General features: G+C 40.3%; 2 protein-coding genes across 2 annotated transcripts; one reads left to right on the plus strand and one right to left on the minus strand.

The window, feature by feature from the left end:
* Positions 1-13,897: 13,897 nt before the first annotated feature.
* Positions 13,898-20,731, minus strand: NDUFS6 (NADH:ubiquinone oxidoreductase subunit S6). The gene is made up of 4 exons (XM_050326764.1): positions 20,559-20,731; positions 19,478-19,531; positions 15,858-15,980; positions 13,898-14,046 (listed from the first exon to the last, which is right to left on the minus strand). The coding sequence occupies exons 1-4, from the start codon at positions 20,709-20,711 to the stop codon at positions 13,981-13,983; spliced, it is 396 nt and encodes a 131-aa protein (XP_050182721.1). The 5' UTR covers positions 20,712-20,731; the 3' UTR covers positions 13,898-13,980.
* A 179-nt stretch (positions 20,732-20,910) lies between these two features.
* MRPL36 (mitochondrial ribosomal protein L36) lies at positions 20,911-21,696 on the plus strand. Its single transcript, XM_050326777.1, has one exon. The coding sequence runs from the start codon at positions 20,958-20,960 to the stop codon at positions 21,273-21,275; it is 318 nt and encodes a 105-aa protein (XP_050182734.1). The 5' UTR covers positions 20,911-20,957; the 3' UTR covers positions 21,276-21,696.
* The last annotated feature ends 1,762 nt before the right edge of the window (positions 21,697-23,458 follow it).

Raw genomic sequence — 23,458 nt, forward strand, 5'->3', positions numbered from 1 at the left:
TGCTGCTCACTCACCCAGAGTGAAGGCATCAACCCGTGACAAAGTCCTGGGTTATTACAAATAAATTTAAGAGGTGAAAGGCAAACCATGACATATTTCCTGCATATCATGCAATTGTATGGAATGGCCCAAGAGGTGGTAAGCAGATGGACTCAGTGAAACACAGAAATGTAGAAAATAACAGTATTCAGATTGTAACAATTTTATAACATCAGCTTCTTTTCAGCTTCCAACTACACTTCTATCAGGCTATGTGAAAATTAAAAAAGGAGACGTATATAAAATGAATAATCAGGAGAACAAAATGGAAATTCTCTAAAACACTGATAAGCTACCTGCCAAGGAACTGTCATTAGCTAGTAAGATGATCTCTCTGAGCAATAGAAGAACTTGAGCATGGAGTATGAAGATTTGTATCCTTTTTGAAAGAAGAAGAAAACAGTTCATAGATTATGACTACACAGGTCATCAGAAGTCAGGTTATTCATAATTCTGACCTTAGATGAAGCAGAAGCAATTTCAAGACAGAAAGTCTGACATGCTTATTCCTCTCTGACTTGAATGGATACAGCACAGCAGACCAGGTTTCTTGATTCACACATTTTACTTCCAAGTATTTTTTTTCCATTCCAAACAGCAACACAGTAAGCTGCAGAGTTCTTAACAGTAACTTCAAATGTGGACGTGAACAAATCCACCAAATAAAGAGAATAACAGTAGTAACCTCAAGAAACTTTTTTTTTAATTAAATAATAAACAGAAATGTTACTACAACTGTTGATAAAAACCTCTTAAAATATGCATGAAGGGTTGAAAAAATTCCTAATGGTATGGGGTTTATTTTCCCCAAATGCTCCTGCTTTGCAACATATTTTTCAAGTATTCAGGTAGAACTGAAAAACTAAATCACAAGCTGGAAAATAAGGGGGTTTACTTTTCATGAATTGAATAAATAAAAAAATTCCTGGTTTGGGTATTCCTCCCTCCACCACAAACAACACACTCATCCCAATATATGCAAAGAAGTAAAAAATGTCAGAAAAAAAATACTATTATTCTGAAGTTTTCAGCACTTTTCAGTCAGTTAACAACTTCAGATAAGAGCCTGCTTTAAGAGGGAATAGCAGATCATAGTCACAAATAACTACACAAACTATTGATGCATACAATCATACCAAAAGAACTGAAATAAAAGATTAAAACCAGTAAAAAATAGGGAATACAGAAAATGTTCTACATAAATTAATCAAAACTTATAGAACAGAGGACACTAGGAAAAATCCATATTGTAAAATATGTAAGACCACTAAATGTTTGAGTGTGTTAGGAAAAGTTTTACTCTATTGTTAGAGATTGGATTAAATTAGAAATAGCTAGGTGGCAGATTACAAAAAGTTGTTCCAAGTGAGAAAATCCTTCTCAAACAAGGATGTTTCTCATTAGGAAAGGCCTGACACCATGCAAAACTGTTATCCAGAATTATAAAGAAATACAAAACCATGCCCGGTTATGCAAACATTTGCAGAGGAGTATAAAAAACAGAGAGAACTTCTTACAAAATGATTTGAACCACTCAGCTGAGCGCATCTAAGCTTAATGAAATTTCATACAATCAGGTGAAAGGTCACACAGTCAGGAACAGAACTAGCATTCAGAACAAATTTGTACCATAGGAACTGCAATGAGTAAGGATCTAGATGGCACAGTGGACAACTAAGTCTGCATAAGCTTCCAGCACTACACTATCCAAGCAGGTTAATGTGTTTCCTTGCATAAAAAGGGGATTCCCTTCCCACTATATTATTTTTGCATGCAGCATCATTGTGCTCAATGTTAAATTATTATATTCATAATATTTTGTGTTGAAAAATTGCTGAGTGTTGAGTCACAAAAGATAAAAACTTGTTCTGTGCACCTTAGCAAAAGAAAACAAAGGCTATAGGGTACAGTATATAAAATCCTTGATGGGGGTAAAATAACAGACACTAATTACTCTTTTAATGGAGCAGGAAACAGCCAGAATGAGCAGCAAGATGTTGTCATCAACCGCATCTTTAAATATTGCCATATTAACTTTCTTGCAGTTTTGTGGAGGCTTATCTGTGTTTCAGGTTTGATCTGTCAATATAGATGACAGTGAAAGCTCTTTTGCCAATTGTTTTCAATGTTATCCAGTCCTGCAGGTCTAAAGGTTTTTACTGGGAGTATATGCCTAACACCCTTCCCATTTACTATTGGAATAGAACACATTCCGTCATTGTTTAATATAAGTATCAGCTGTTTTCCAAGTACACTGGACATAATTTATTAAATATTTTCTCTCTTTTGAATATTCCTGGGGCTTGTATCTATTTAATGTAGCTACTATCAAAGATTATTGTTAGGAGGATGGGTTCTTTTGTTTATTCAGACTTTTGTTGTGTGTTTTTTTTGTTTTGTTTTGTTTTTTAATAAACTGTAAAAATCCTTGCAATTGCCCTTAGCATTAATAAAGACAAATGTTTTACTGATATGTATAAGTTCCCCTAATATTGCCTTAGGCTCCCCAAAAATGCCTGAATCTGATTTCTAATTTATACTAATTGGCATAAACATCAGATATTTAATGATTAAACAATAAACACTTTATTCCATGGCTGTTCTTAAGGAAGATGATATTACCCAACACAGGAGATGCTGAATGCTAGCTACTTCATCAAAGCTATGGAAAATGTGAGAAGCCACTGGAATATGGAGTGGCATTTAAGAGGGTAAGCAAAGCTTAGAAAGGTACAAGACTCTTCATTCCAGAATCTGGTACAACATCAAGAGCACCACAAAAGCAATACTGACAAAAATTAAATTAGAGTAACCTTTGGAAGCTGGGACTTCAGCTTGAATGGAAACAATCCTTTTATGTTTTCATCCCAAAAGGTAGTGCAGATTTCACATATGTTCTCTTAAATGAGAAAGTGAGAACAAATCTGAAGTCCTCTATGTCTGTGTCCCAAAGCACTAATTTTTAAAAAAAATTTTAGTTTGTCTGGCTTTGTTAGACACTGAGCAGACAATGACAATTCGTTATCGGGAGGAATTTGAGGTTTGGACTTTTTTCACATTGCTACAAAGCCAAATATTCTTTTGCAACAGCAGAGTTCAAGTCCTCATCACTCAGACTACTACAGTATTTTTTTGTGGGAGAACAAAGTTCAAGTCCTTTCCAAGCCTTATTCAGGAAAATGTCTGGAAGGCATTTTTAACAGCACCACTGTTCAATGGAACACTGTCTCTGGCCTGATACATATTTCATTTCACCACTGAGAATGGACCACTGCAATGATAAAATTACCTTTGTAACACAGTCCTTAATGGTTTTCAGATTTCAGTCTTGTTTCAATTAATACACATTTTTGAAAGTACCAACCTTAAAAATAAGAGTCAGGAATGCTGCAGAATTTATTTCAATGCTTGCTAAATTCCTTACACTGTGAAGCCTCCTTTCCTCTCCTCTGAATCTGCTTGTCTACAGCTACCAGCCCCTAGAGCTCATGATTTTTAGCCACACTAAAGATCGCATTATCAAGGTTTTGTTCCCTGCATTTGTACTGGTAGACCCCAATCAAGTCATCCCTTAACCTCATTTATGAGGAAGTGCAAAGATGAAGCTTGTTAGATCTTTCACTACACAATACATTTTCTACTCTTGTAATTAGTGCCATGGCTTTCTCTGAACTTTCTCTAATTCAGCCATATTAATTAATGAACCACAGACCTCAAACTGGACACAGTATCCAAGTAACAAATGCACTCATTTCCAATTCAGAAAGATATGCCTGTGGAATGCATCTCTACTTATTTCTCCAAAGTTTATAAAAGTTATTTGAGACATAGAATTGGACTGGAAACTCATACCAATCTGACGATCAACAAGCTCCCCCAGTCAAATGTAAGAGTCAGTATTTCCTGTTACCTGAAGTTATTAAAGCTGCTACTCACACAGAGTAAAATTGCAACTCAGGTTGTTAAAGTTATCATTTCACAGAAATACTTTTTTTCCTTACAATAAATATGGATGGCATTTTATTTTTCCTGTACAGTTCATTGCATTGAAACACATTTAGCTTTGTGCCAACCTTGGCTGGGTAAGTGACAGTGAACAGAATCACTGCTGAATCCTCTACCTTACTTAATGCTTCAACCTTTCAGTCCTCAGCAAACCATCAGTAGCTATTACATCGGTTTCTAGGACACTGATAAGAAGCTAAGTGCCACAGGACTGAGAAAGGATGCCATGAAGAGTCCAAGAAGAATGCACATTTTCAGCAGTGAGTCTCATATTACACTGGCATTTTCACACCTTAGAATTAGCTACCCTTTAATACACGTGAAATATGTGAAGTGTTGCTGGTTGATTACACAAGACTTTCATTTCTGAATCAAAATATGGACTAGTAACTCTAATCTTTACAGAAATCAGAAGATATTGCATTAACACTTTTAGCTTTATCAACCACTACTTCTAATTTCATCAAAAATACATCATGCTAGCTTGACATGGTCTGGCTTTCCTATAACTCATGTTGATTGGCACTAATTATACAACACTTCTTTAATTCATTATTAATTAGGTCCCTTATTATTTTGCCCAGAAGTGATGTCAAGCTGACAGACATGTAATTATCCAGGTCATGCCTTTTACCCTCTTTGAATGTTGGCACGTTAGCCATTTTTGTGCTCTTTTTCCAATATTTCAAAGCTTACAAGAAAAATCAACACTAATGATCCAGGAAGCTCATTGGACAGCCCTGTTAAAACTCATTATCTGGGCCTGCCAACTTAAAAATGTTTAAATTTAGTCACTATTAAAGAGCAACCCCTTGAGTGCCTATTACTGGAAATTATTTCACTTACTTCCTATTATACAATTACATAATATAACACATACATATTTTAATTTTCCTATCTTTTAACATCACTTAACAATTTCACCACATTTCTCTCACATTAGACCATCTGTTTGACTCTAAAGTAATTCAGTACGTCATATTGGCCTTAGTTATGCTTACTGTTGGTCTCATTTCCCTTCTGTTTTCATTTTCCTTCAATCGCTTACAATGTACATATTACTTAATTTTATAGCTCTACTAGTTGACCACTGAACATGGGGATAAGTTTTTAATCCATATGACCTCTTTTAGTCCGAGCTGTAAACCAACAAGTAATATTTCCATAAAGCACACACACTTTTTTTTTTAAAAAACAAACAAACAGACAAAACAAAGAAAAAAACCCTTTTCTTTTTTAACCTGAACAAATACTACCAAAAGTATCAGCTCATCATTAATTTCTGGTTTTTACTACTATCAGTGATTTGGCCTTTCAAATAGTCAATCCACATTTTCCCTAACATTCAGGACTTTTTAAACCATTATCATAACCCTAAATAGACTAAGAGAGTCCAAGACTACTTGACTTGTCCTTCCTTCTATAGAAACCTTTATCTTGTTTGCTGCTCTTTTTTCCCATTCCAATATAATTATTTTTTTTTTTTTTTTAATAGGAGGATCAGAACTGTATGGAAAACACAAGGTGTGAGTAAAAAAATTAGTTTAGTCAGCTGTTTTCTGTCTCACACTATTCCTTTCATAAAAATTCCTAATATAGACTTGTTTTTTGTGACTGCTACTGAGATTTAAGATGATTTTTTTTAAATGGAAATATGGTAATCCTAGAATCTCCCTCCTGTTGATCCAGTTCAGATAACAGTTGATAATAGCTCAGATTCTTAATTTTATAGGTGAAATTAAGCTCACATGCAACACTTTACATTTACCTACACCCCACATTTCAGTTGCTTGTAGAGGTGGAGGATGTTGCCCCGTCAGTCTAAAGGGAGTAATTTTGGTAATTCTTCAGAATAACTTTCTCTCTCCCAAATAAACTGATGCGGAAGATTAGCCATTTCCCTTTCCAGTCTCTTTTTTCAGGCCTTCTACAAGTAAGCTGAACAGTGTTTTACTGGCACAGTTTTATTATGCACAAACAAATCACCATTATTTCTGGCTATGCTACCAGTAGGTGATGCTGTGATTCAGGAACCAGGCCTGCAGGGCTACTTCTCAGCCATAGGACTTGGCTATCCAAACTCCAAAGCCCTAGCCACAAATCACTGCATACCTAGCTGAACGTTAGTCCCATTCTTTCTCCCTACACTATACTTCTTTGATTTGGTTATATAGGAAGGTCACTGAGGAGCATAAGCCAAAAAAAAAAAATAAACCCAAGCATGTGTTCTGGCTTGACATCCAGTGTTCATCACTGGAGACAAGAACTGTGGATTACATTGCAACATGCATGCGTACAGATAATGCCAGCAATCCTTCTGCCAATCCTTCCCAAAAACCAAGTAATACATTCCCCTCAAGTATAAACACAGCCAACTTGAACTCCAATTCAGAAATCTAGGAAAGTCAGTTGACGAATTTAAAAATCTTAGGTTTTACCACATCCACTTCACAGGCACTGAGTCCAGGTACTTTAAACCTCCAGAAAAGGTATACTGTGCAAAAGGAACAGGAATCAAAATAAACTCAAGATTAAGTTTATAAATCAATTAATAATTTAACAATATTAGGTAAGAATCCTCTCCCACATAAGGAACAGGAATCAAAATAAACTCAAGAAAGTTTATAAATCAATTAATAATTTAACAATATTAGGTAAGAATCCTCTCCCACATGTAGCCAGGCAATAGCCTCATTCCTGATCCTCAGGGTTCTGAGTCACTGGTACATTCAAACACAGCCCTTGCACTCCCCTCTCTATGCCGCTCAGCTTGTTTTTCAGGGTTGAAACAAAACAAACTGGGAGTAGGTCCAGTTACACATCTACCCTCAGAGAGGGACTTGGTCTGTTGGGAGTAGAATCCTTGCCACACGGAATATGGAACATGTTTATGGAAGAAAACTTTTTTCCCTCTGATAATCTTTTATTTCTATATCCAACCTCCCTTATATCCAGGCACTTAGGTAACAATTAGGTCAGGTAGATCCCATTCTTCAGTAACACTGCTGTACTTCCAGTATGCCTTCATCACACAAAAGGGATAATGGCATTCTGTTATCTTAAAATTTAAAGTTGAAAGCAACTTTCTATTAACCGAGATGTCTATCCTTAGCACCTACCTGATATGCTTTCCCTATTTGCTCACTCATATGCTGACCAAGAAGTTACTTTTTGTACAGTCTCACTACCCATGCAAAGCACTCAAAAACCCCAAGCCAACTTAATATCTTACAATTGTTTACCAAAAGGCACTGAAAGAAAGTCCCCATCTTTACTATTTCAAGTCAGAGTTCAGGACATAAATTAATGGATTAGGTTAAGATTTCAGACTGTTAACACCGAATCTGCAGTACACATCAGAATTATCCAATGCAACATTGCCTTTTTCACTACAGATAATGAACAGATCCTTATGGCTAATAACAGTTTCATAGTGCCATTTGAGTACTTTTGTTACAGTTGCTGTTACCCCAATTTGTTTGAAAATCCTTTTATAGTATCTAAAACACATTTGAGAATTCCTTTCAGCAGCTGATGCCCAAGGACTATGTTTTACATTTTGTAAAATGGAACGCTTCCATAGAGCACAATGTACTCCAAAAGATGTAATCTTTCAATGTAATCTCCTTAATCTTAAAGTTAAGGTACTTTCCTAAGTCTAATTAGGTACTAAATCACAGCTCTGCTACCAATTGCACACTGTTTAGAGAGGAGGGTGAAGATGCATCTTTTCTCCTTCCCTTAATCAACGATTCCTTCCTAGAAACAAAGATCCAATGTACTCAAAATTTTCTTGAAACTGACTCTTTCCTTCCACAAATCAAAGTTTAGTAAAAGAATGTATATGGCCAGAAAAATCGTTAAGTTAATGTGTGTGTTCCTAATTACATCTTTTGGGAGAAGAAAAAACAACAAGCAAACAGAACCAACCCCAACAACAACAAACCCCTAAACCCAACCAAACACCAAACTCAAACCATTCTGTCCCAAGACAATATACTACACCAGGTTTCTATGCCAATTTTCCCCTCTTCTTTATATCCCTAAGAGAGAAAACAAATTCCAGTCTTAGAAAGTTATTCTTACAAATTAAATCAGTGACTTCAATATTCATACAAAGTTAACACAAATGGAAATAACTTACCATTAAAACAAATAAATGACTAGTAGAGTTTCTGCACTGTTTTACCGCATAGTATAGCAACTCCAAAGCCTTGAATTTCCTCCTCGATCTTTCTCCTATGTTTTTAATTAGTACAAAACAAAGGGATTCCATTTTAATAATTAAAGACTAGTAAAAGCAGTCTAGATTTCTCAATCCATGCAACATTAAGAGAAAACCTAACCAAATGCCTGCCTATGTAGATGACTTTAATTTATGCTTTAGACCAAGTAAGAGTTACTGAAAGAAACAGGCTTTTGAGTTAAGCACTCTTTTACTGACGCTGGAGATAAGCATTACACATTGTTCCAAAAACACAACTTTTTTATTAGATAGCCATTGCTATGCCAAAGACTCAGTCCTTAATTAAGGAACTGGGGGGGAGGAGGGAGAGAATGGAGAAACATGGAAGAGGACATGAATGAAAACAGGAGGAAAGTTAAAAAATTTGGAGGATAAAACACATCCAAAGCTGAACATTTAAAATATGTGGGAAAACACCGGCAAAGCTGCAATTAGTTTTATAAATTCCATACTATTTAAATATATTTTCACTCCATGACTGGATTCACACTGCTTACGCTGCCTTTTTCTTGAATTCTAGAGCTCACTAAAATGACATCTCCACTAGAAAGTGCCACTGATAGCATTTGTCCTGGCATACAGTTGCCAGTACATCAGCAAAAATGTGTGCACAGCAGGCTGACGGAGAAGACTTCCTATGGAGGATGTTGTCTCAGCCGAAGATGCATGGATAATTGCCGTGATGCATATTCTCACAGCATTTGTATCACACTGAGGGACACTTAACAGCCCCTTTAAATAAATGAGAGATGCTTTTAAGGCAATGTTCCCAGAGCTCCATCACATCCTTCCCATATTGCACATTCCTGGTTCCTCTGTAGCAATTCCATGATCTGTTCTTCCACATGGCAGTATTTACTTTCTCAGTTCAACTTCTGACACGTGAATACTGCGGAATTTGGATGGTGATGGATAGCAATGCAAACCTGGAATAATCAGTAAAGACTGCTTAACTTCCACGTGTAGAAAATAAGTTCCTGTAATGTCAATTAAATTCACCATATCTCAAACACACCTGAGCTCCACGAGGTGCTTCGAACATGGAAAAACTGATAATCACATTCCATCTAAAACCCTCCACTGCAATTAATAGAAAATACTTTGGGATCTGGAAAGCATGGACTGAAGGCACAGGCATGCAAGGTCTTCAAGGCATATCTTGTTGCACACACTGTTAAAACTGGACAATGCCTGACAAAAATAAAAGCATGTGAAAAGATGATCATCTGCATTACAGTGGCATTTACAGCAACAACACCTGTTATACGTGTAATTCTACTTTTTTAGGTCTACTGTATTGCCTCCCAATAATGAAAACTGCAATTGCCATTCTCCCCTAGTTACACAAGTCCTGATGGAGACCTGGAGAGGAAAACTCATGATAATTTGTGCCATGAATGCGGGGTCATTTGCCTCCAACCTATATATTCCATTAGCAAGACTGAATTTGTGAAATGTGCTTCTCAAGGATTCCTGGCTGTAAACTTACGAGTACACAGTTGGAGACCACCATGGAAAGATTGCATTGCCTCTCAAAACAATGTATACCAGTAACAGGGAACACATTACACAACGCCAACAACGTGGATATTACACAACCAAACATTTCTATTGCTATTACAGTCTGCTGTATTTTGTCTGATGCTTCCAAGAGCATTAAAAAAAAGGGTAAGTATTACTGGCAGGTCAGAGAGTAAGAAGTTTAGGGATGCTATTTCCTGATTTGGAGAAGCCTGTTACAAGATCAACTTCCAGAGCACGATCAGATTCCATGACTGAAAAGTTTTAGAAAAGGTGCCTTTGCATATTGTGCCATGGTCATAGTAACGATTTGTGTTGTTGTGAACAAACAGAACTTGCCTTGTAAATTCATGTTAGTTACTTTTTATTTAGAGGACAGACTACCAAGTAATGTGGGAGAAAGGATGGATGGTCCTTGTTTATTCTGGAGTCTAAATACACAGTGATTTTCACCAACCTTAATATATGCAACAGTAAGGGGAGAAAAGTCTATCTGGTTTTACTAGGCAAAGGCAAGATAAAGTTTTTAAGACAGTCTACACATCAGTGGAGAATACTTCTCATTTTTATAGTGGTTTGTACTCCAAGAGACTATAGTTTCAACCTGGGATGAATTATCTATGAGGAACAAAGCAGTGACTTGTAAGTCTGAAAGTTTTATTCCGCACTGGTTTCAGGTCGGAATTTGTGGCCTGAGAACTGTAATGCTGCTTTGCTACTTATCTGGTTTAGTCCATCTTACTTTGATATCGATGTGTTTCACTCTGTCCTCACAGATTGATTTCCGTGTGCACCTGCTGCTGGCAACAACAGTAAAAGTTTCTGCTTTTCCTCACTTCTTTTTCCTGCAAATCAAGGTTGGCTTTTCCACAGGTATGTGGACGGTGTAGCTGAAAATGCAAGGCTTCATATAAACAGCTATTCCCAAGCAGGTACATGAACCTAGCCCACAGGAAACTATAAGAAGCAAAATATAAGTTCTTCGTATGAAGATCACCAGACCTTCTTTGTTTCACTGGTGTCAACAGCTTCACATACCACAAGTACTTTAGGGAGAACATCCAAGAACAGCATTCCATAGTTCAGACCAGTGGGATGGGATTTGTCTGGGTACTCAGCAGATGCCATGCCAATTTAAACATAGTTAATTTATTATGAGCAGCAATGATCCAAGCAGATATATTATTCATAAGAACATCAAAGATCCAAGGAAGAGGACCACATAAAATTACTTGTTTCAGGTCTCTCTGAAGAGATGATTGCACCACGAGAGAACTCTGCAAGCCAAGATGTTCTACAAACTGGTAGAGAGCCAGACTAAAACACAACCAGATTTATGCTTAGAAACAGAAAGGCTACTCCAAGTAATTATTTTATATTTAGAGCATGCAATGGACGTATCAGAAGTCCATTCGTAACATCACATTTATGCTCAGTTGACAGATAATTTGCATAAGGTCAGATAGGTGGAATGCAAGTTACTGGGTTTCACAGAATGATCCTTTGCCATCTTTGCATATGCTCAGGTGCTACTCAAAACAAAACATACATTAACTTAGCCACTGCACTAACGTTACAAAATTACAACCATCATAACAGACCCAGGGCTTATAGAAAGGTCAGTGCTCAGTAACCTACACTGCATAACAATGCATCACAATGCATAACTCTATTACTTACTAGATCTAGGTCATTACAAAGAACAAATTGAAGGCTAGACAGATGACCACTGAAAACAGTAGCAATGGAAAGGTGAAAAACAGAAGGAAGGAGGAGGTAGAAACAGAAGGGGCAGAAGACAGAAAGGGAGGTTAAGCTCTTGTAGATGGAGTGAATGAAAAAAGAGGTAGGGTGTCCATGCAATTACTCACACGCAATATAGCCTCCAAACACATGACTTCTACAGACAGAATAGTTCAGACCTTTCTTTAAGCTTTAAGTCTGATTTGGTTCAACTTCATCTATAAATTGACATAAGCACGTTAAGCAACTTTAGGCCCACATGACTTGATTCAACTTGATACTACCACATCAATTTAGCTACATGACATGAACAGCAGGTTTAGAATCCTCGCCTGTTAAACTTTAGTAAAACCACAATTACTACCTGGGACCATGTTTCATCACCAGTATTTAAAAAGCAAGTAATTTACTGACAACAGATTAAAGTGGTCTCTGGAGCAAAGACCAAACAAAACTTCAACTGTTCTTCTCCAGGCAGAGGCCTTGTTTGAAAGTCATGTTTACATGATGGAATGCTACCCAAGGAAATTAAGCAAGCAGATAAACAATGTCCCACAACCAGCCTCACACAGTCTGGGTGGTGTTGCCCATAGGTGGATGCTCTAAGTGTCATATTACCTGTATTAAAGGAGCAGAAATTGCTACCCATAATGGAGTAATTCCTACTTTGAGTCTGACAAGACCCCAGTTCCTAAAGAGGTTTCAAGGATGTGAATCCCAAGCAGAATCAGATACATCTTCATCCTCTCAGCTGAAGGGCAAATGCTTATGTCCTCATCGTCAGATGTGCCAGCTTAGGTAGATCTCCAGCTCACCATGATTACCATTCTAGGCACTGGCGGTTTCTTTTAAACAAGGAATAAGTGTAACTACTTAATTCAGGGCTGACAATCTTGCTTCCAGGAGTGAGCGTTGTAATGCTGAGTATAATATCCTTGCACTTCCATTTGTGAATTTAGCTATAAATACTACGACCATGAACAAATTAGAAACGTCACCATACTGGGTTTGCATGGCCAGATTTTGGTAGAGTGATGGGGCTACAGGGGTGGCTTCTGTGAGAAGCTGCTGAAACCTTCCTCCATGTCCGACAGAGCCAATGCCAGGCAGCTCCAAGAAGGATGTGCTGCTAGCTAAGGCCGAACCAATCAGAAACGGTGGTAGTAACATATTTAAGAAGGGAAAAAAAAAAAGCTACTGTGCAGGTGTAATTGTGGCCAAAGAGCAGAGTGAGAGAAACAGCTCTGCAGACATCAAGATCAGTGGAGAAGTAGAGAAGGAGGGGGAGGAGGTGCTCCAGGTGCCACAGCTGAGATTCCCCTGCAGCCTGTGGTGCTGGCAGCTGTGCCCAGGGGTGCAGAGATCCACTCGCAGCCCGTAGAGGAGACCCATGCCAGAGCAGGCGGATGCCTGAGAGAGGGCTGTGAACCCATGGGCAACCCATGCTGGAGCAGGGTGCTGGCAAGGACCTGCAGACCCATGGAGAGAGGAGCCCACGCTGGAGCAGGTTTACTGGTGGGACCTGTGACCTTGTGACCCCGTGGTGGACCCACACTGGAGCAGCCTGTGCCTGAAGGACTGCACCCTGTGGTAATGACCCACACTGCAGCAGTTTGTGGAGAACTGTAGCCTGTGGGATAGACTCACATTGGAGAAGTTCATGGAGGACTGTCTCCTGTGGGAGGGACCCCATGCTGGAGCAGGGGACTCTTCTCCCTGAGCAATGTCAGGAATAACCTGTGACGAACTGACGGCAGCCCCCCTTCCCAATCTCCCTGAGCTACAGCAGGGGAGGATGTAGAGCTTGGGAAGGAGGGAGGGGTGGGTGAAAAGGTGGTTTTAAGATTTATTTTACTTCTCATTATTCTGCTCTGATTTTTTTTAGCAATAAATTCAATTCATATCCCCAATTGAGTCTGTTTTGCCCTTGATGGTATTTGGTGAGTGATCTCTCCCAAACCTTCTCTTGAACCATGAACCCTCGGTTATATTTTCTATCCCCTGTCCACTTGTGGAGGGGAGTGATAGAGAAGCTTTGCCCTGGCGTCAAGCCAGGCTCAACCCACTACAGTTCACACAGTGCCAAAAGACAAACACCTAGGATAATTAATCACCCAATTACATCCAATTCACTGTTGAAAATACATATCTACCCAGTACAAATCAAACCTATCCTGCAGCCAAACACCACTTCCAAGCCTGAGAAAAGTCTGCCAAACACCAAAACCAAATTAAGTACAAAGCAGATCTGTAATACCATTCAGCTCTGAAATACTTGACAAGCCTCGGTTTTAAAAAGGTACAGATTGGACTTTCCATAGTTAAGATAAACACAAATGCTAATTTTGGCTTTCTAAAGATATTGTTTATTTATAGTTGAACATTAACATCTGAACAGAAATCTGTAATCACACCAGTATAATCTTTCAGTGATGTTTCTGTTTAAACTGAAGTCCACAGTAGCCACATGTTCCGGTCTTTGTATCTTTGTCCTGCAAAAATATAAAAATAAAACAGCTGCTATTTTCACTTTAAAAAAACTTATAGAAATTACAATTTTTCTCTTATTTATTTGGTGCTATCTTAAAACTGATCAGTATAGCTGAAGGCCTAAGTTTAATCTTATTTGAAACACTGGAAGAAAAAATTATTATATGAGGTTCATGCTTTGTTTCTTTATCCTATGCAGCTTCCCTTCTGCCAGACTTTCAGCTACGAGGCCTAATTTCAACAACATAATTTTGAAGTCAAGCCAAGTGATATCTCTTCAGCAATAAAGGATCCTCTTTCCAAACTGGAGACACCTTAAGCCAGTTCAGTTATATCTGCTTCAGTGTTCTGAAAAGATCACTTCATAATTATTTAATACAGAATAAGATTTGGCATTTCCAAGACAGGAATTTTGGTCAGCAACAGAGTTACTGTTAGCTACAGGAAGGAGGAAATTTCAGTAGGAATCTATGAGAAATACTGAAATAAAATGTTTCAGAGAAAAGAAGCAGTTACTGCTGTATAAAATGTTATTATTTTCTCCAAAAGATACAACACAAGACAGTCAAATACTCAGGAATCTTCTGTTATTTAGCAACATAACTACTTGCAGTCATGCAACAAATTAAACTCATGGTTCCCCTTCCTTAATATGGGATTCAAAGCCAAAAATCCAATCTACCCTCCACTCCCAAAAGCCTAGATTTCAACTGTCAGGAGCAGGGAAAACAAGCTGATCTAATGCCATTCTCTCTGTTTGCAGACTTTAGCTTTCAAGATCTAAATCAGACATCTTGTAATTTGATTATAACACAAAAAAGACCTCAAAATTCACAACAAACTAAAGCATTCTTCAAGAAGAGTGCGGTACAGGTCAAACAAATCAACATGAACGTAACTGAACAATAGTGTGCTACACAAGTTAAGGCTGGAGAACATTTCACAAGCTAAGATTGAAGCTTCCTAAGTGTTATATGAATCAGAACCTCATAGCACTTAACTTTGAATAATGTCAAATGAATCATTACAAAGTTCTTTTTTCAAAATAGAAATGCTTGTGGTTATAGTTAGGAGTCACAACACCACCAAAGGGCACCAGCTCTCCCCTACCGTTCTTTTGGGCAGTAAGCAAATGACAAAGCAAGTAGAGATTTCAAGACATCTGCAATCAGGGTCTGCCTGAGAACAGCACTTAAGAAACAGGTCATCATCGCTGATTCCACTAAGGTCATATAACAGTAGCCTCAATATTTTTACTCTCTAGAACAAGAATACACTGGAAATTATCACTACAGTCAATAGGAGGATAGTAAAACAATTATTTTTCATTGGCTCTCTGTCTATGATTGAAACATTCAACCTTCAAAACTACCAAGATTCCCAAAGACTGAAAGAGAGGTTTGTTTGGTTGATCTTCTCTTGTTTTCCCTTACACTCTCAAAATTCAAAATAAACTGCATATTCCTAAGAATACTGGAAATGCATTGTCAGTCTACATGGTGGCATTTAAATAGAGTCTCAAAACACAGTAAGAATATTTTTTCTTTGCTCTCAAGGTACTGCTTGTTCTTACCACTTCACTTAATTTCTTTTTTAAAAAAAATATTGTCCTATTAATCAAAATTTCAAAAAGAAATTTATGTGACTTCAAATAAGAGCCTTCTAATTCTTCCCATTTCATATTAGGCTACAAACAAAATGAGCACTTCAAATGGTTACTCCTTTTACTTGGTTAAATTAACATGACAAAAAGTAAATTATCTTACAAACAATTTACAGGCAAAATATGCTGTAGGCAGAATAAAGGTATTACCAAGTTTATGTATACTTTAGGATGTCCCAAAGCTCCACCACCACCATCGCATGATATCACTCTGCTTTCAACTTCACTCACAGGCTGCTCTGCTATCAAATCAATTGCAAAATTCTTGTTCACCTGTAGGAAAAAGAGGGAAATTTTCAGATACCTTCCCCACTCAAACAGAAAGCAACTGGTATTTGCTGCCTCACAAGCAGTTCCACTACAGTCACTCTGAGAAGTCACTGCATAGGTTTTCTCCCACCTTCTCCACCAACTCTGTGCCATAAGCCAGATCAATGAACTACATGCTAAACTCTGAAAAAGTAATCCCCTTCCCCTGATAAGACAAGCCACATCAGTGCTTGGGTTTACATGAACCACACAGATTCAGCAGAGGAACAGAGCAGGAGCAAGCAGACAAGAACAGAAGATATTTAACCAACACTGTCTCTGTATTCTGCTTTAGTGACTACATGATAAAACTGCAAAAGAATCACTGCTGATAAACTCAAAAATAATAGTGAGACAAGTAAGGTCAGCATGAGATAAAACAGTTGCTGGTAATTTAGTCTCTAACCACACACTTTATTCTATCACGCACAGTAATCTCACAAAAACATGAATCAGGTGCATAAAAACAAGTCAGAAAGACAAACTGCTCATCATTAGAAAAAAGAAAAGCCTCTAAATGTCACTACACCACTCTGTAAATCCATCACATTCACTTCCTGAATATGCACATCACCAACAAGTAGGGCTTTTTCCTAGAGCACACCTGCATGACCTGGCAAATGTATCCATCTCTGGATAGGCATCTTTTGCCTCAGCATGAACTACAGCACTCCAATAGACTCCAAGTCAGCACTGAGCAGACAACTACCACCACAGCTCAAGTAAAAATACTCCAGGAGGGGTCAGCTTTTTCAAAGGCGATGTTATACACACATGAGTATCAAATATGTGCACCCAAAGAAGGCACCATCTACTGCTCTGTGTATAAGGCTCATAAACATGCTGGTACTTGAATGAGGATGAAATTCTTGGGAAACAGACAGCTACACATCCATTATATTAATCCTTAGGAACTACAGCAGTATTCTCATATAGTTCCAGCACACAACTATTTGGTATCTTTCACCAAGTCTTCAATTAAGTCACCCCAAAATCTGCATTTTTGGTACAGAAGTGGAAAAAGTCACTTTTGCCAGCAACAAATTTGTCTTTTCCAAAAGAAGATGATAGCTTAAAAAAGTTAACAAAAAATTAGGTTTTGGTATTGAAGCAATTCACAACATCAAGAACCCTGCTGTCTGTGGCCTACGTTGACAAGCCATATGTAATTTTTGCCAAACTGCCTGGGCTTTTACTGCTGCTTTTATTAATGCTCAAAAATGTCCATCTTTGATTTCACTAAAGGAAGGAGATAGCACCATGACACCCCTTTTCTTCAAGCTCAGAAGTAAGAACTCCACTCTTGCCAACATTTTTTAATCACAAAGTTATTTGTGAGGAGAGGGGAAAGCAAGAACTTCTAATCTACTCCATAGCTATGATTTTGTCTGTGGTTCAGCCTACTAAACAAGTAGGAATTCACAGGGAAAACACACCACAAAAAAAAAAAAAAAAAAGTGGTTTCAGTTCCATCAAGTCCCTTCAACCACAGCATAGCAGTACTTAGCACGAAGGTGCTGTTTCCCTCAGCACATCCAGGTGTGCCCTGCCCAACGCATAATTCAATGGGCAGTTTTTTTCCTGGCCACAGTGCCAGTCTGACAATTCCATTGCTGCTTCTTTCCACCTACTTGCCTGTGCCAGTCAGTACACGATCTCGGAGACCAAAGAGATAAAACCAAACTTGGATTTGACCCAAGTCCAAAGAGGGAAAGCAGGAGAGAGGGTATTTAAAACAGACCAACCGTGAGGTCAGTTCTCCTCACATCTTCAGCTGCTGCACTAGCCCAACAGAAAGGGTAGAGCAGAAGTGAGGATGGCAGTGTTGAATTGGGTCCTGTGCTACCTTAGGGGTATAGAGGGGCAGGATGACCTAGCTGCACTGCAGCAGGTGCAGTTTAGCCATGCTTGGTTTTGTTTAGGCCCTTGCCAGAAAGCACTAATCCCCCAGTTCTGCACACCCAGCACAGAGAGCAATGATGTCAGCTAAAACACATGGGTTTCCTTAACAATTAGGCTGGCAGAACTGAGTGGCCACCTGAAGCACCACAGCACAGGCACGGACCCCCTCACTGGGGGTGTCCAGTGGCTGTGTCCCCAGACAAGAAAGCTGCCGTGGCTGGACTGATCCGATCACAAGTCAGACTAAACTACCTGGCCCATACTGAAGGCAAAGAGAAGAAGTGAGGAGAAGGAAAAGTCACCAGCATTGCAGGTGAGCTTTTGCTTCAGAAACAAGACAACATTCAGACTACAGACACGGATGTCAAACCCTGTCAATACCAGCAGCTGAAACACACTGTGGGACAGTGGCAAAGCCCCTACAGAGAGATTCCGTTTAAAAGCAAAGATGAGGATCATTTTAAGTATTTAAGGTGTAAATTTTGTCCCAATTTCACAATTAAAACTTAGCATTAAACCTTGCTCGGCAGACTTAAAGCTTGACTTTTGCTGGAGAAGCAAGAACCGGATTGAATTGAAAACCCTAGGTGTTCCACACCACAATGAGTCTGAAATCACCTGATGGTCAGGCACATTAGAGGGACCCTGCCCTGTGGAGAATTAGGCTTAAGAAGCATTTCCTATGAACTTACAGAAGTAGCACAGAAACAGGTAGTACACTTGGAAGAGACCTCCTTTGCCAACTATCCTTCCAGATGTAAGCTAATTCAGCATTTTAAGTGGCATTTTCATTTAATTATTTTGCATGTAGAATCCCCATTTTTGTCACACAGCATGAGCTAAATTGTATCCATGACACAAGGAGGTGAACTCAATATGAAAACTTGGAAATCAGTATAATTAGTTCAGCTTAATTTAAGAAGAGAATAATTACATGCAACTATATTAAAAATCTACCATACCTGATATTTAATGCCTCCACTATACATAAACATTAACACTAAAGCACTGATCAGAGGCTCAGACATTGAGAAATACAATTTAGATGAAACTATTTCTCTCCCAAAGGCCAGCTGATCCCTGATGGAGCTGAACTGGTTGATCATTTGAGAAAACTCAAGTGTTAAAGGACTTACCAATGACATTAAAAACATACGAAAAGTTTCTTTAAACAAAAACTGTTCCGAGCTTAAGATGCTCAAATGCCTACAACTTCAACAACCTAAATGCATGCACTTAACAGGTGCAGAGTAAGTCTTGAGTTTTTCAAGTTTGTCAAAAGTAGGAAGGTAGACAGAAGACACTATATGCTGTCTTAACAAACAATTTTCATTGTAGTGAAAAAAAACCCAAATCACTGCAACACAAAATCTAAACCAGTTTGGATCATTTTGGCAGGGGGTTTCGAGTTTGGTTATTTTCTTGGTTGTTGGTTATTTTGGGGATTTTTTGGTTTTGGTTTTTTTTAATGCCAATCAGGTTGAGGACATCAGGTACAAAGAAAAAAAACCAAAACACAAACTACCCCCTTGTCTATAAGAAAAAGAAGAATGATTTACCTCCTTCTGTCGTCCAACAAATCTAACTCTTCTATAATCCTTCTCATCGTATACCTGCAACATAAAATAAACTTGATTTTCTTTAAATAGCAGCAACTATAAACAAAGAACACAAAGGTGTACAGACTAAATAGTTCAAACTGTTTCCTTGGTTTCAAGTATTATCATCATCTTACAAGTATGTACTATACAGGAAAAGTAGTTTCTGTTTCTCTCACAAGAAAATAAATTCCTCGTTATAATGCAGAAAAGAAAAGGAATCTGATGGTGGGGGGTGTGGCATGAAAGCAACTAAACACGAGCCTTAGCTCTCATCTCCTTGATATCCCACTGTCATCTAGAAGGCAAACCAAACTAGGAAATTCAAATTTTGTATTTATTTATGTTGCGCTAAGTAACCACAGGGAGAGGCCTCCCACGTTATATCCGCCAGTCGTGCTGCTCTCGCATTTCCATAGGGTACCACACGAGCCTCCCCCGCTCGCACCCTCGGTTTCTCCATTGAAGAGATAAAATGGACTTACAAGGCACTGGCACAGGGGTACCTCCCACCTGTCAGCTCCTCGGCTGGGTCAAATGCCGGGTTTAGACTGCAACACCCGGTAATAGCCACAGGTTTGGGGTTTTGGTGGGTTTCGGTTTTTTGTTTTGTTATTTTGTTTTGTTTTTTTTCCGAAACCTGGGTACGTGTCATCCAAGAACACTAATTTCCACAGCGCCTGCTAAACGGAGAATCACAGAATCACACAGACTCAACCACAGGTCAGAAAGGACTTCTGAGACCACCGAGTCCAACCACTGACCCGACACCACCGCGTCAACCAGACCACGGCACCAAGCGCCACATCCAGTCTTTCCTTAAACACCTGCGGGGAACGGCGACTCCACCACCTCCCTGGGCCGCTCATTCCAATGTCTCACCACCCTTTCCACGAAGGAATTCCTCCTGATGTCCAACCTAAGCCTCCCCTTCACACCGCCAGAGCGCTGCCCGCAGCCCCTGCACACCACCTCCCCGCGGCGCGCCCGCAGCCCTTCCCGGCCAGCGGAGGGGCGGCAGCGCCAGGCCCGGCGCGCTCACCTGCCCCGTGTGCGTCACCAGCTCGCCGGTCTCAGAGACCCGCACGCCGTAGGGCCGAACAGCGGCAGTGACAGCGGCGGCGGCCCCGGGCCGGGACAGCAGCGGGCGGAGCGGCCGCCCCAGCCAGCGGAAGGTCGCGGCGGGCGCCGCCATCTTCGCGCCGGGCACGTGACTCTCGGGCGGGCGGGCGGGGCACGGCGCTGGCCCCGCCCCTCCCCGGCCCCCGCGCGCGCCTCCGGCTGCGGGAGGGCACGCGTGGCGGCGGTGAGTGTGGGGGGAGCGGCGCCGTGGGGGGGGGTGTCTGTCTGTCTGTCTGTCCGCCCGCACCGCGGAGGGGAGAGGCAGAGGGTACCGAGGCGGGTGTCCTCACCGTCGCGCTGTCCCCGCAGGGCACGGAGCATGCTGTCCCTCCTGGCCCGGGCGGCCGCCGCGGCGGGCCCGCTGCGCTCGCTGTGCCGCTCGCCCTTGTGCTCGCTGGCCCCGTGGGGGCGGGCGGCGGGCGGCAGCGGCGGGGCCCCAGCGCCGTGCCGGGACCCCCGCGGGCTGCTGCTGGCCGTGGCGCCGCCGCCCGGGCCGCCGCTGCCGGCGCTGGTGGCGGGGCTGAAGACGAAGACGGTGCTGAAAAGGCGCTGCAAGGATTGCTACATCGTGCGGCGGCGCGGGCGGCTCTACGTGTACTGCAAGACCAACCCCCGGCACAAGCAGCGCAAGGGGTAGAAGCGGGCCCGGAGCCGTCCCGGCGGGCACGGAACCAGCGCGGCGTTCGCCGGCCGGGCCTGGAGCCCCCCCACCGCTGTCCCAGACCGCAGGCTGTCACCCGGCTACCCCCTGGCTTCAGAGAGCCGACTGCCGCGGGCACGGACCGCCAAACGGTGCGGGGGATAATGTTTCATCATAACCCAGACGTTGAGCGAGTTAAGTCCTGGACGGCCCTTGCCGTAACTCAGACCGTGGATGCTGGGAACTGAAATGAGAAGACACAACTCTCAGGACCTCTCGTCTGTCTTAGTCGTGAAGCCTTACTTAAAATCGCCTCGCTTTAAACTTAGTAAGGGTGAAGTTGAATCATCGGAATCTGAGATGCATTTCTGTTTAATTAAAGCAAAATGAAAATAAACTCAATTCTTAAAATATACAATGTTTTCTTTTCTTAAAAAAACCCCCAAACTTAGATGTTGAAAGTTGTGATAACAGCCAGTAGTTTCAAACTCAGGCGGACTCTTAAGTAGCAAATTATACAAAATATGTCACATTAAAAAATAATGTTCTAGCTTTTGCCTTGCTTCTAGGTGAAGTAGAAATTTCTTTTGACTGTTAAATTACAGCAGACATAATCCTGTGTAGCTTCAGTAATGCCAGTGTAAATAACCTTGCTGCTTATAGCTGGGTTTTGAAGGGAGATGGTGGTACTTTAGTCAGTTTAAAGTAATCAACACTTCTTAAAGTTTTATTGTCTTAAGTAATTTAATAATATATTGACCATTCACAGTGTATTCAGAAGTGTTCACAGCCTCCTCTCCCTCAGAGAAACCTGCTATTCTACAGTTTCCCAAACCTTAACGAAAATAAGGCAGTACAGAGGAATCATTGCCTTTTGGGTGGGTATTGTAAACCATTTGGTGCAGGTCTCTACAGCAAAGAAGGTAAAAAAAGCAATTTCAGATTCCACCTAACTTACCTTAAGCTTCTCCAGAGCTTTAGGCTCACTTGCATAAATCAGTGAGGCTTTAGAATTAATTTTTTTTTAATGTCCCTTGAAACAACTCTCTCCTAATAGAGGTTGGAGAGAATGACTGAAAGCAGTAATGCCTCAGAGGTCACATAAGCAAGCATGATGTTGAATGCAAACTGACGGATTGGTACCCATTAATTAATTAGCCAAAATTGCTGCAATCTCCAAAGTTGTTCCTCATGCTTCCGAACATGGCTGTGCTTGAGGCAGCAGTGTTCAGTCTTCCTGTGAACTGCAAAAGGCACCAAAACTATCAAGTTACTGCTACAGGTTTGCCAGAGTACTATGAAAGTGCCCCAGACTTAGAAGAGGTAAAATGGGTTGAATGCTGTTTTTGAAGTTGCTGTAACATTGGATAGTACGACCTTGAAGACCTTTTCTGCCCAGTTATAATTCCATAACTTTACAACTGCAGTAACTTTTATAATTGCATCTTTTTTTGCTAGGTGCTTCATAGACAAGGAGAAACTAAGCCTGGAAAGCTGTGGCTAAGCATCCCAGAGGCAGTAGTTATTGACTGGTTTTCCGTATGCTGAGTGGCTTGTCTTTTCACTTGTCTGTCTGATCACTGGAAATAGTGAAAGAGGAGCAGGTTAGTTAACATACACATCCATCTTTGGGGGGCATCAAACAAGTTCATGGCAATGAAGGGAGAGAGCTCCATCTAACTAGAGACAGACTGATTCAAATGTAAAAGCCTCCTTAAAATGAAAGAAACTTGAAATAGCAGAAAACATGCTGTACTTCAAAAGGTTTGATTGAAATTCAGACAGTCATGAAAAAGAACTACTTTCTGAATACCCATTGATTGTGCGTGAAAATAAAATATAAGCAGAGAAATTTAATGGAAAAATTTTACACCTTTAACGTGGTTTTTCGGTTAAGCAGTCTTAGCAACTGGAGGTTTTAGAAGCTCTGATTCTCAGTGTTAATGCTACACATTTCTAAGCGTGTGCTGTGTGTTTTGTTCCAGCAGAAGAAAATGCCTTTGTGCTGTGAACCCCTGTGGTAGCTTATGAGTTTAGATATTACTACACCTTTAAGGTAAACAGTGTATGTATGTCCAAAAAACAAAGTGATTTCCAGGCCTATCCACTTTTCTAGAGGATAGTAAGAACTGTGCAAGGGCTGAGCTATGGACTGGCCATCAGATGAAGTGAAGGTCTGC

Source organism: Myiozetetes cayanensis, unplaced genomic scaffold (assembly GCF_022539395.1).
Source record: "Myiozetetes cayanensis isolate MyiCay16 unplaced genomic scaffold, myiCay2020 scf1, whole genome shotgun sequence".
Classification (NCBI taxonomy): domain Eukaryota; kingdom Metazoa; phylum Chordata; class Aves; order Passeriformes; family Tyrannidae; genus Myiozetetes; species Myiozetetes cayanensis.

Coding starts and splice junctions, on each gene's coding strand:
- NDUFS6 (XM_050326764.1), bottom strand. CDS start 20,711: ATGGCGGCGCCCGCCGCGACCTTCCGCTGGCTGGGGCGGCCGCTCCGC. Junction 19,532..20,558: donor TGGTGACGCACACGGGGCAG/GTGAGCGCGCCG, acceptor TTTATGTTGCAG/GTATACGATGAGAAGGATTA. Junction 14,047..15,857: donor CTAAAGTATACATAAACTTG/GTAATACCTTTA, acceptor ATATTTTTGCAG/GACAAAGATACAAAGACCGG.
- MRPL36 (XM_050326777.1), top strand. CDS start 20,958: ATGCTGTCCCTCCTGGCCCGGGCGGCCGCCGCGGCGGGCCCGCTGCGC.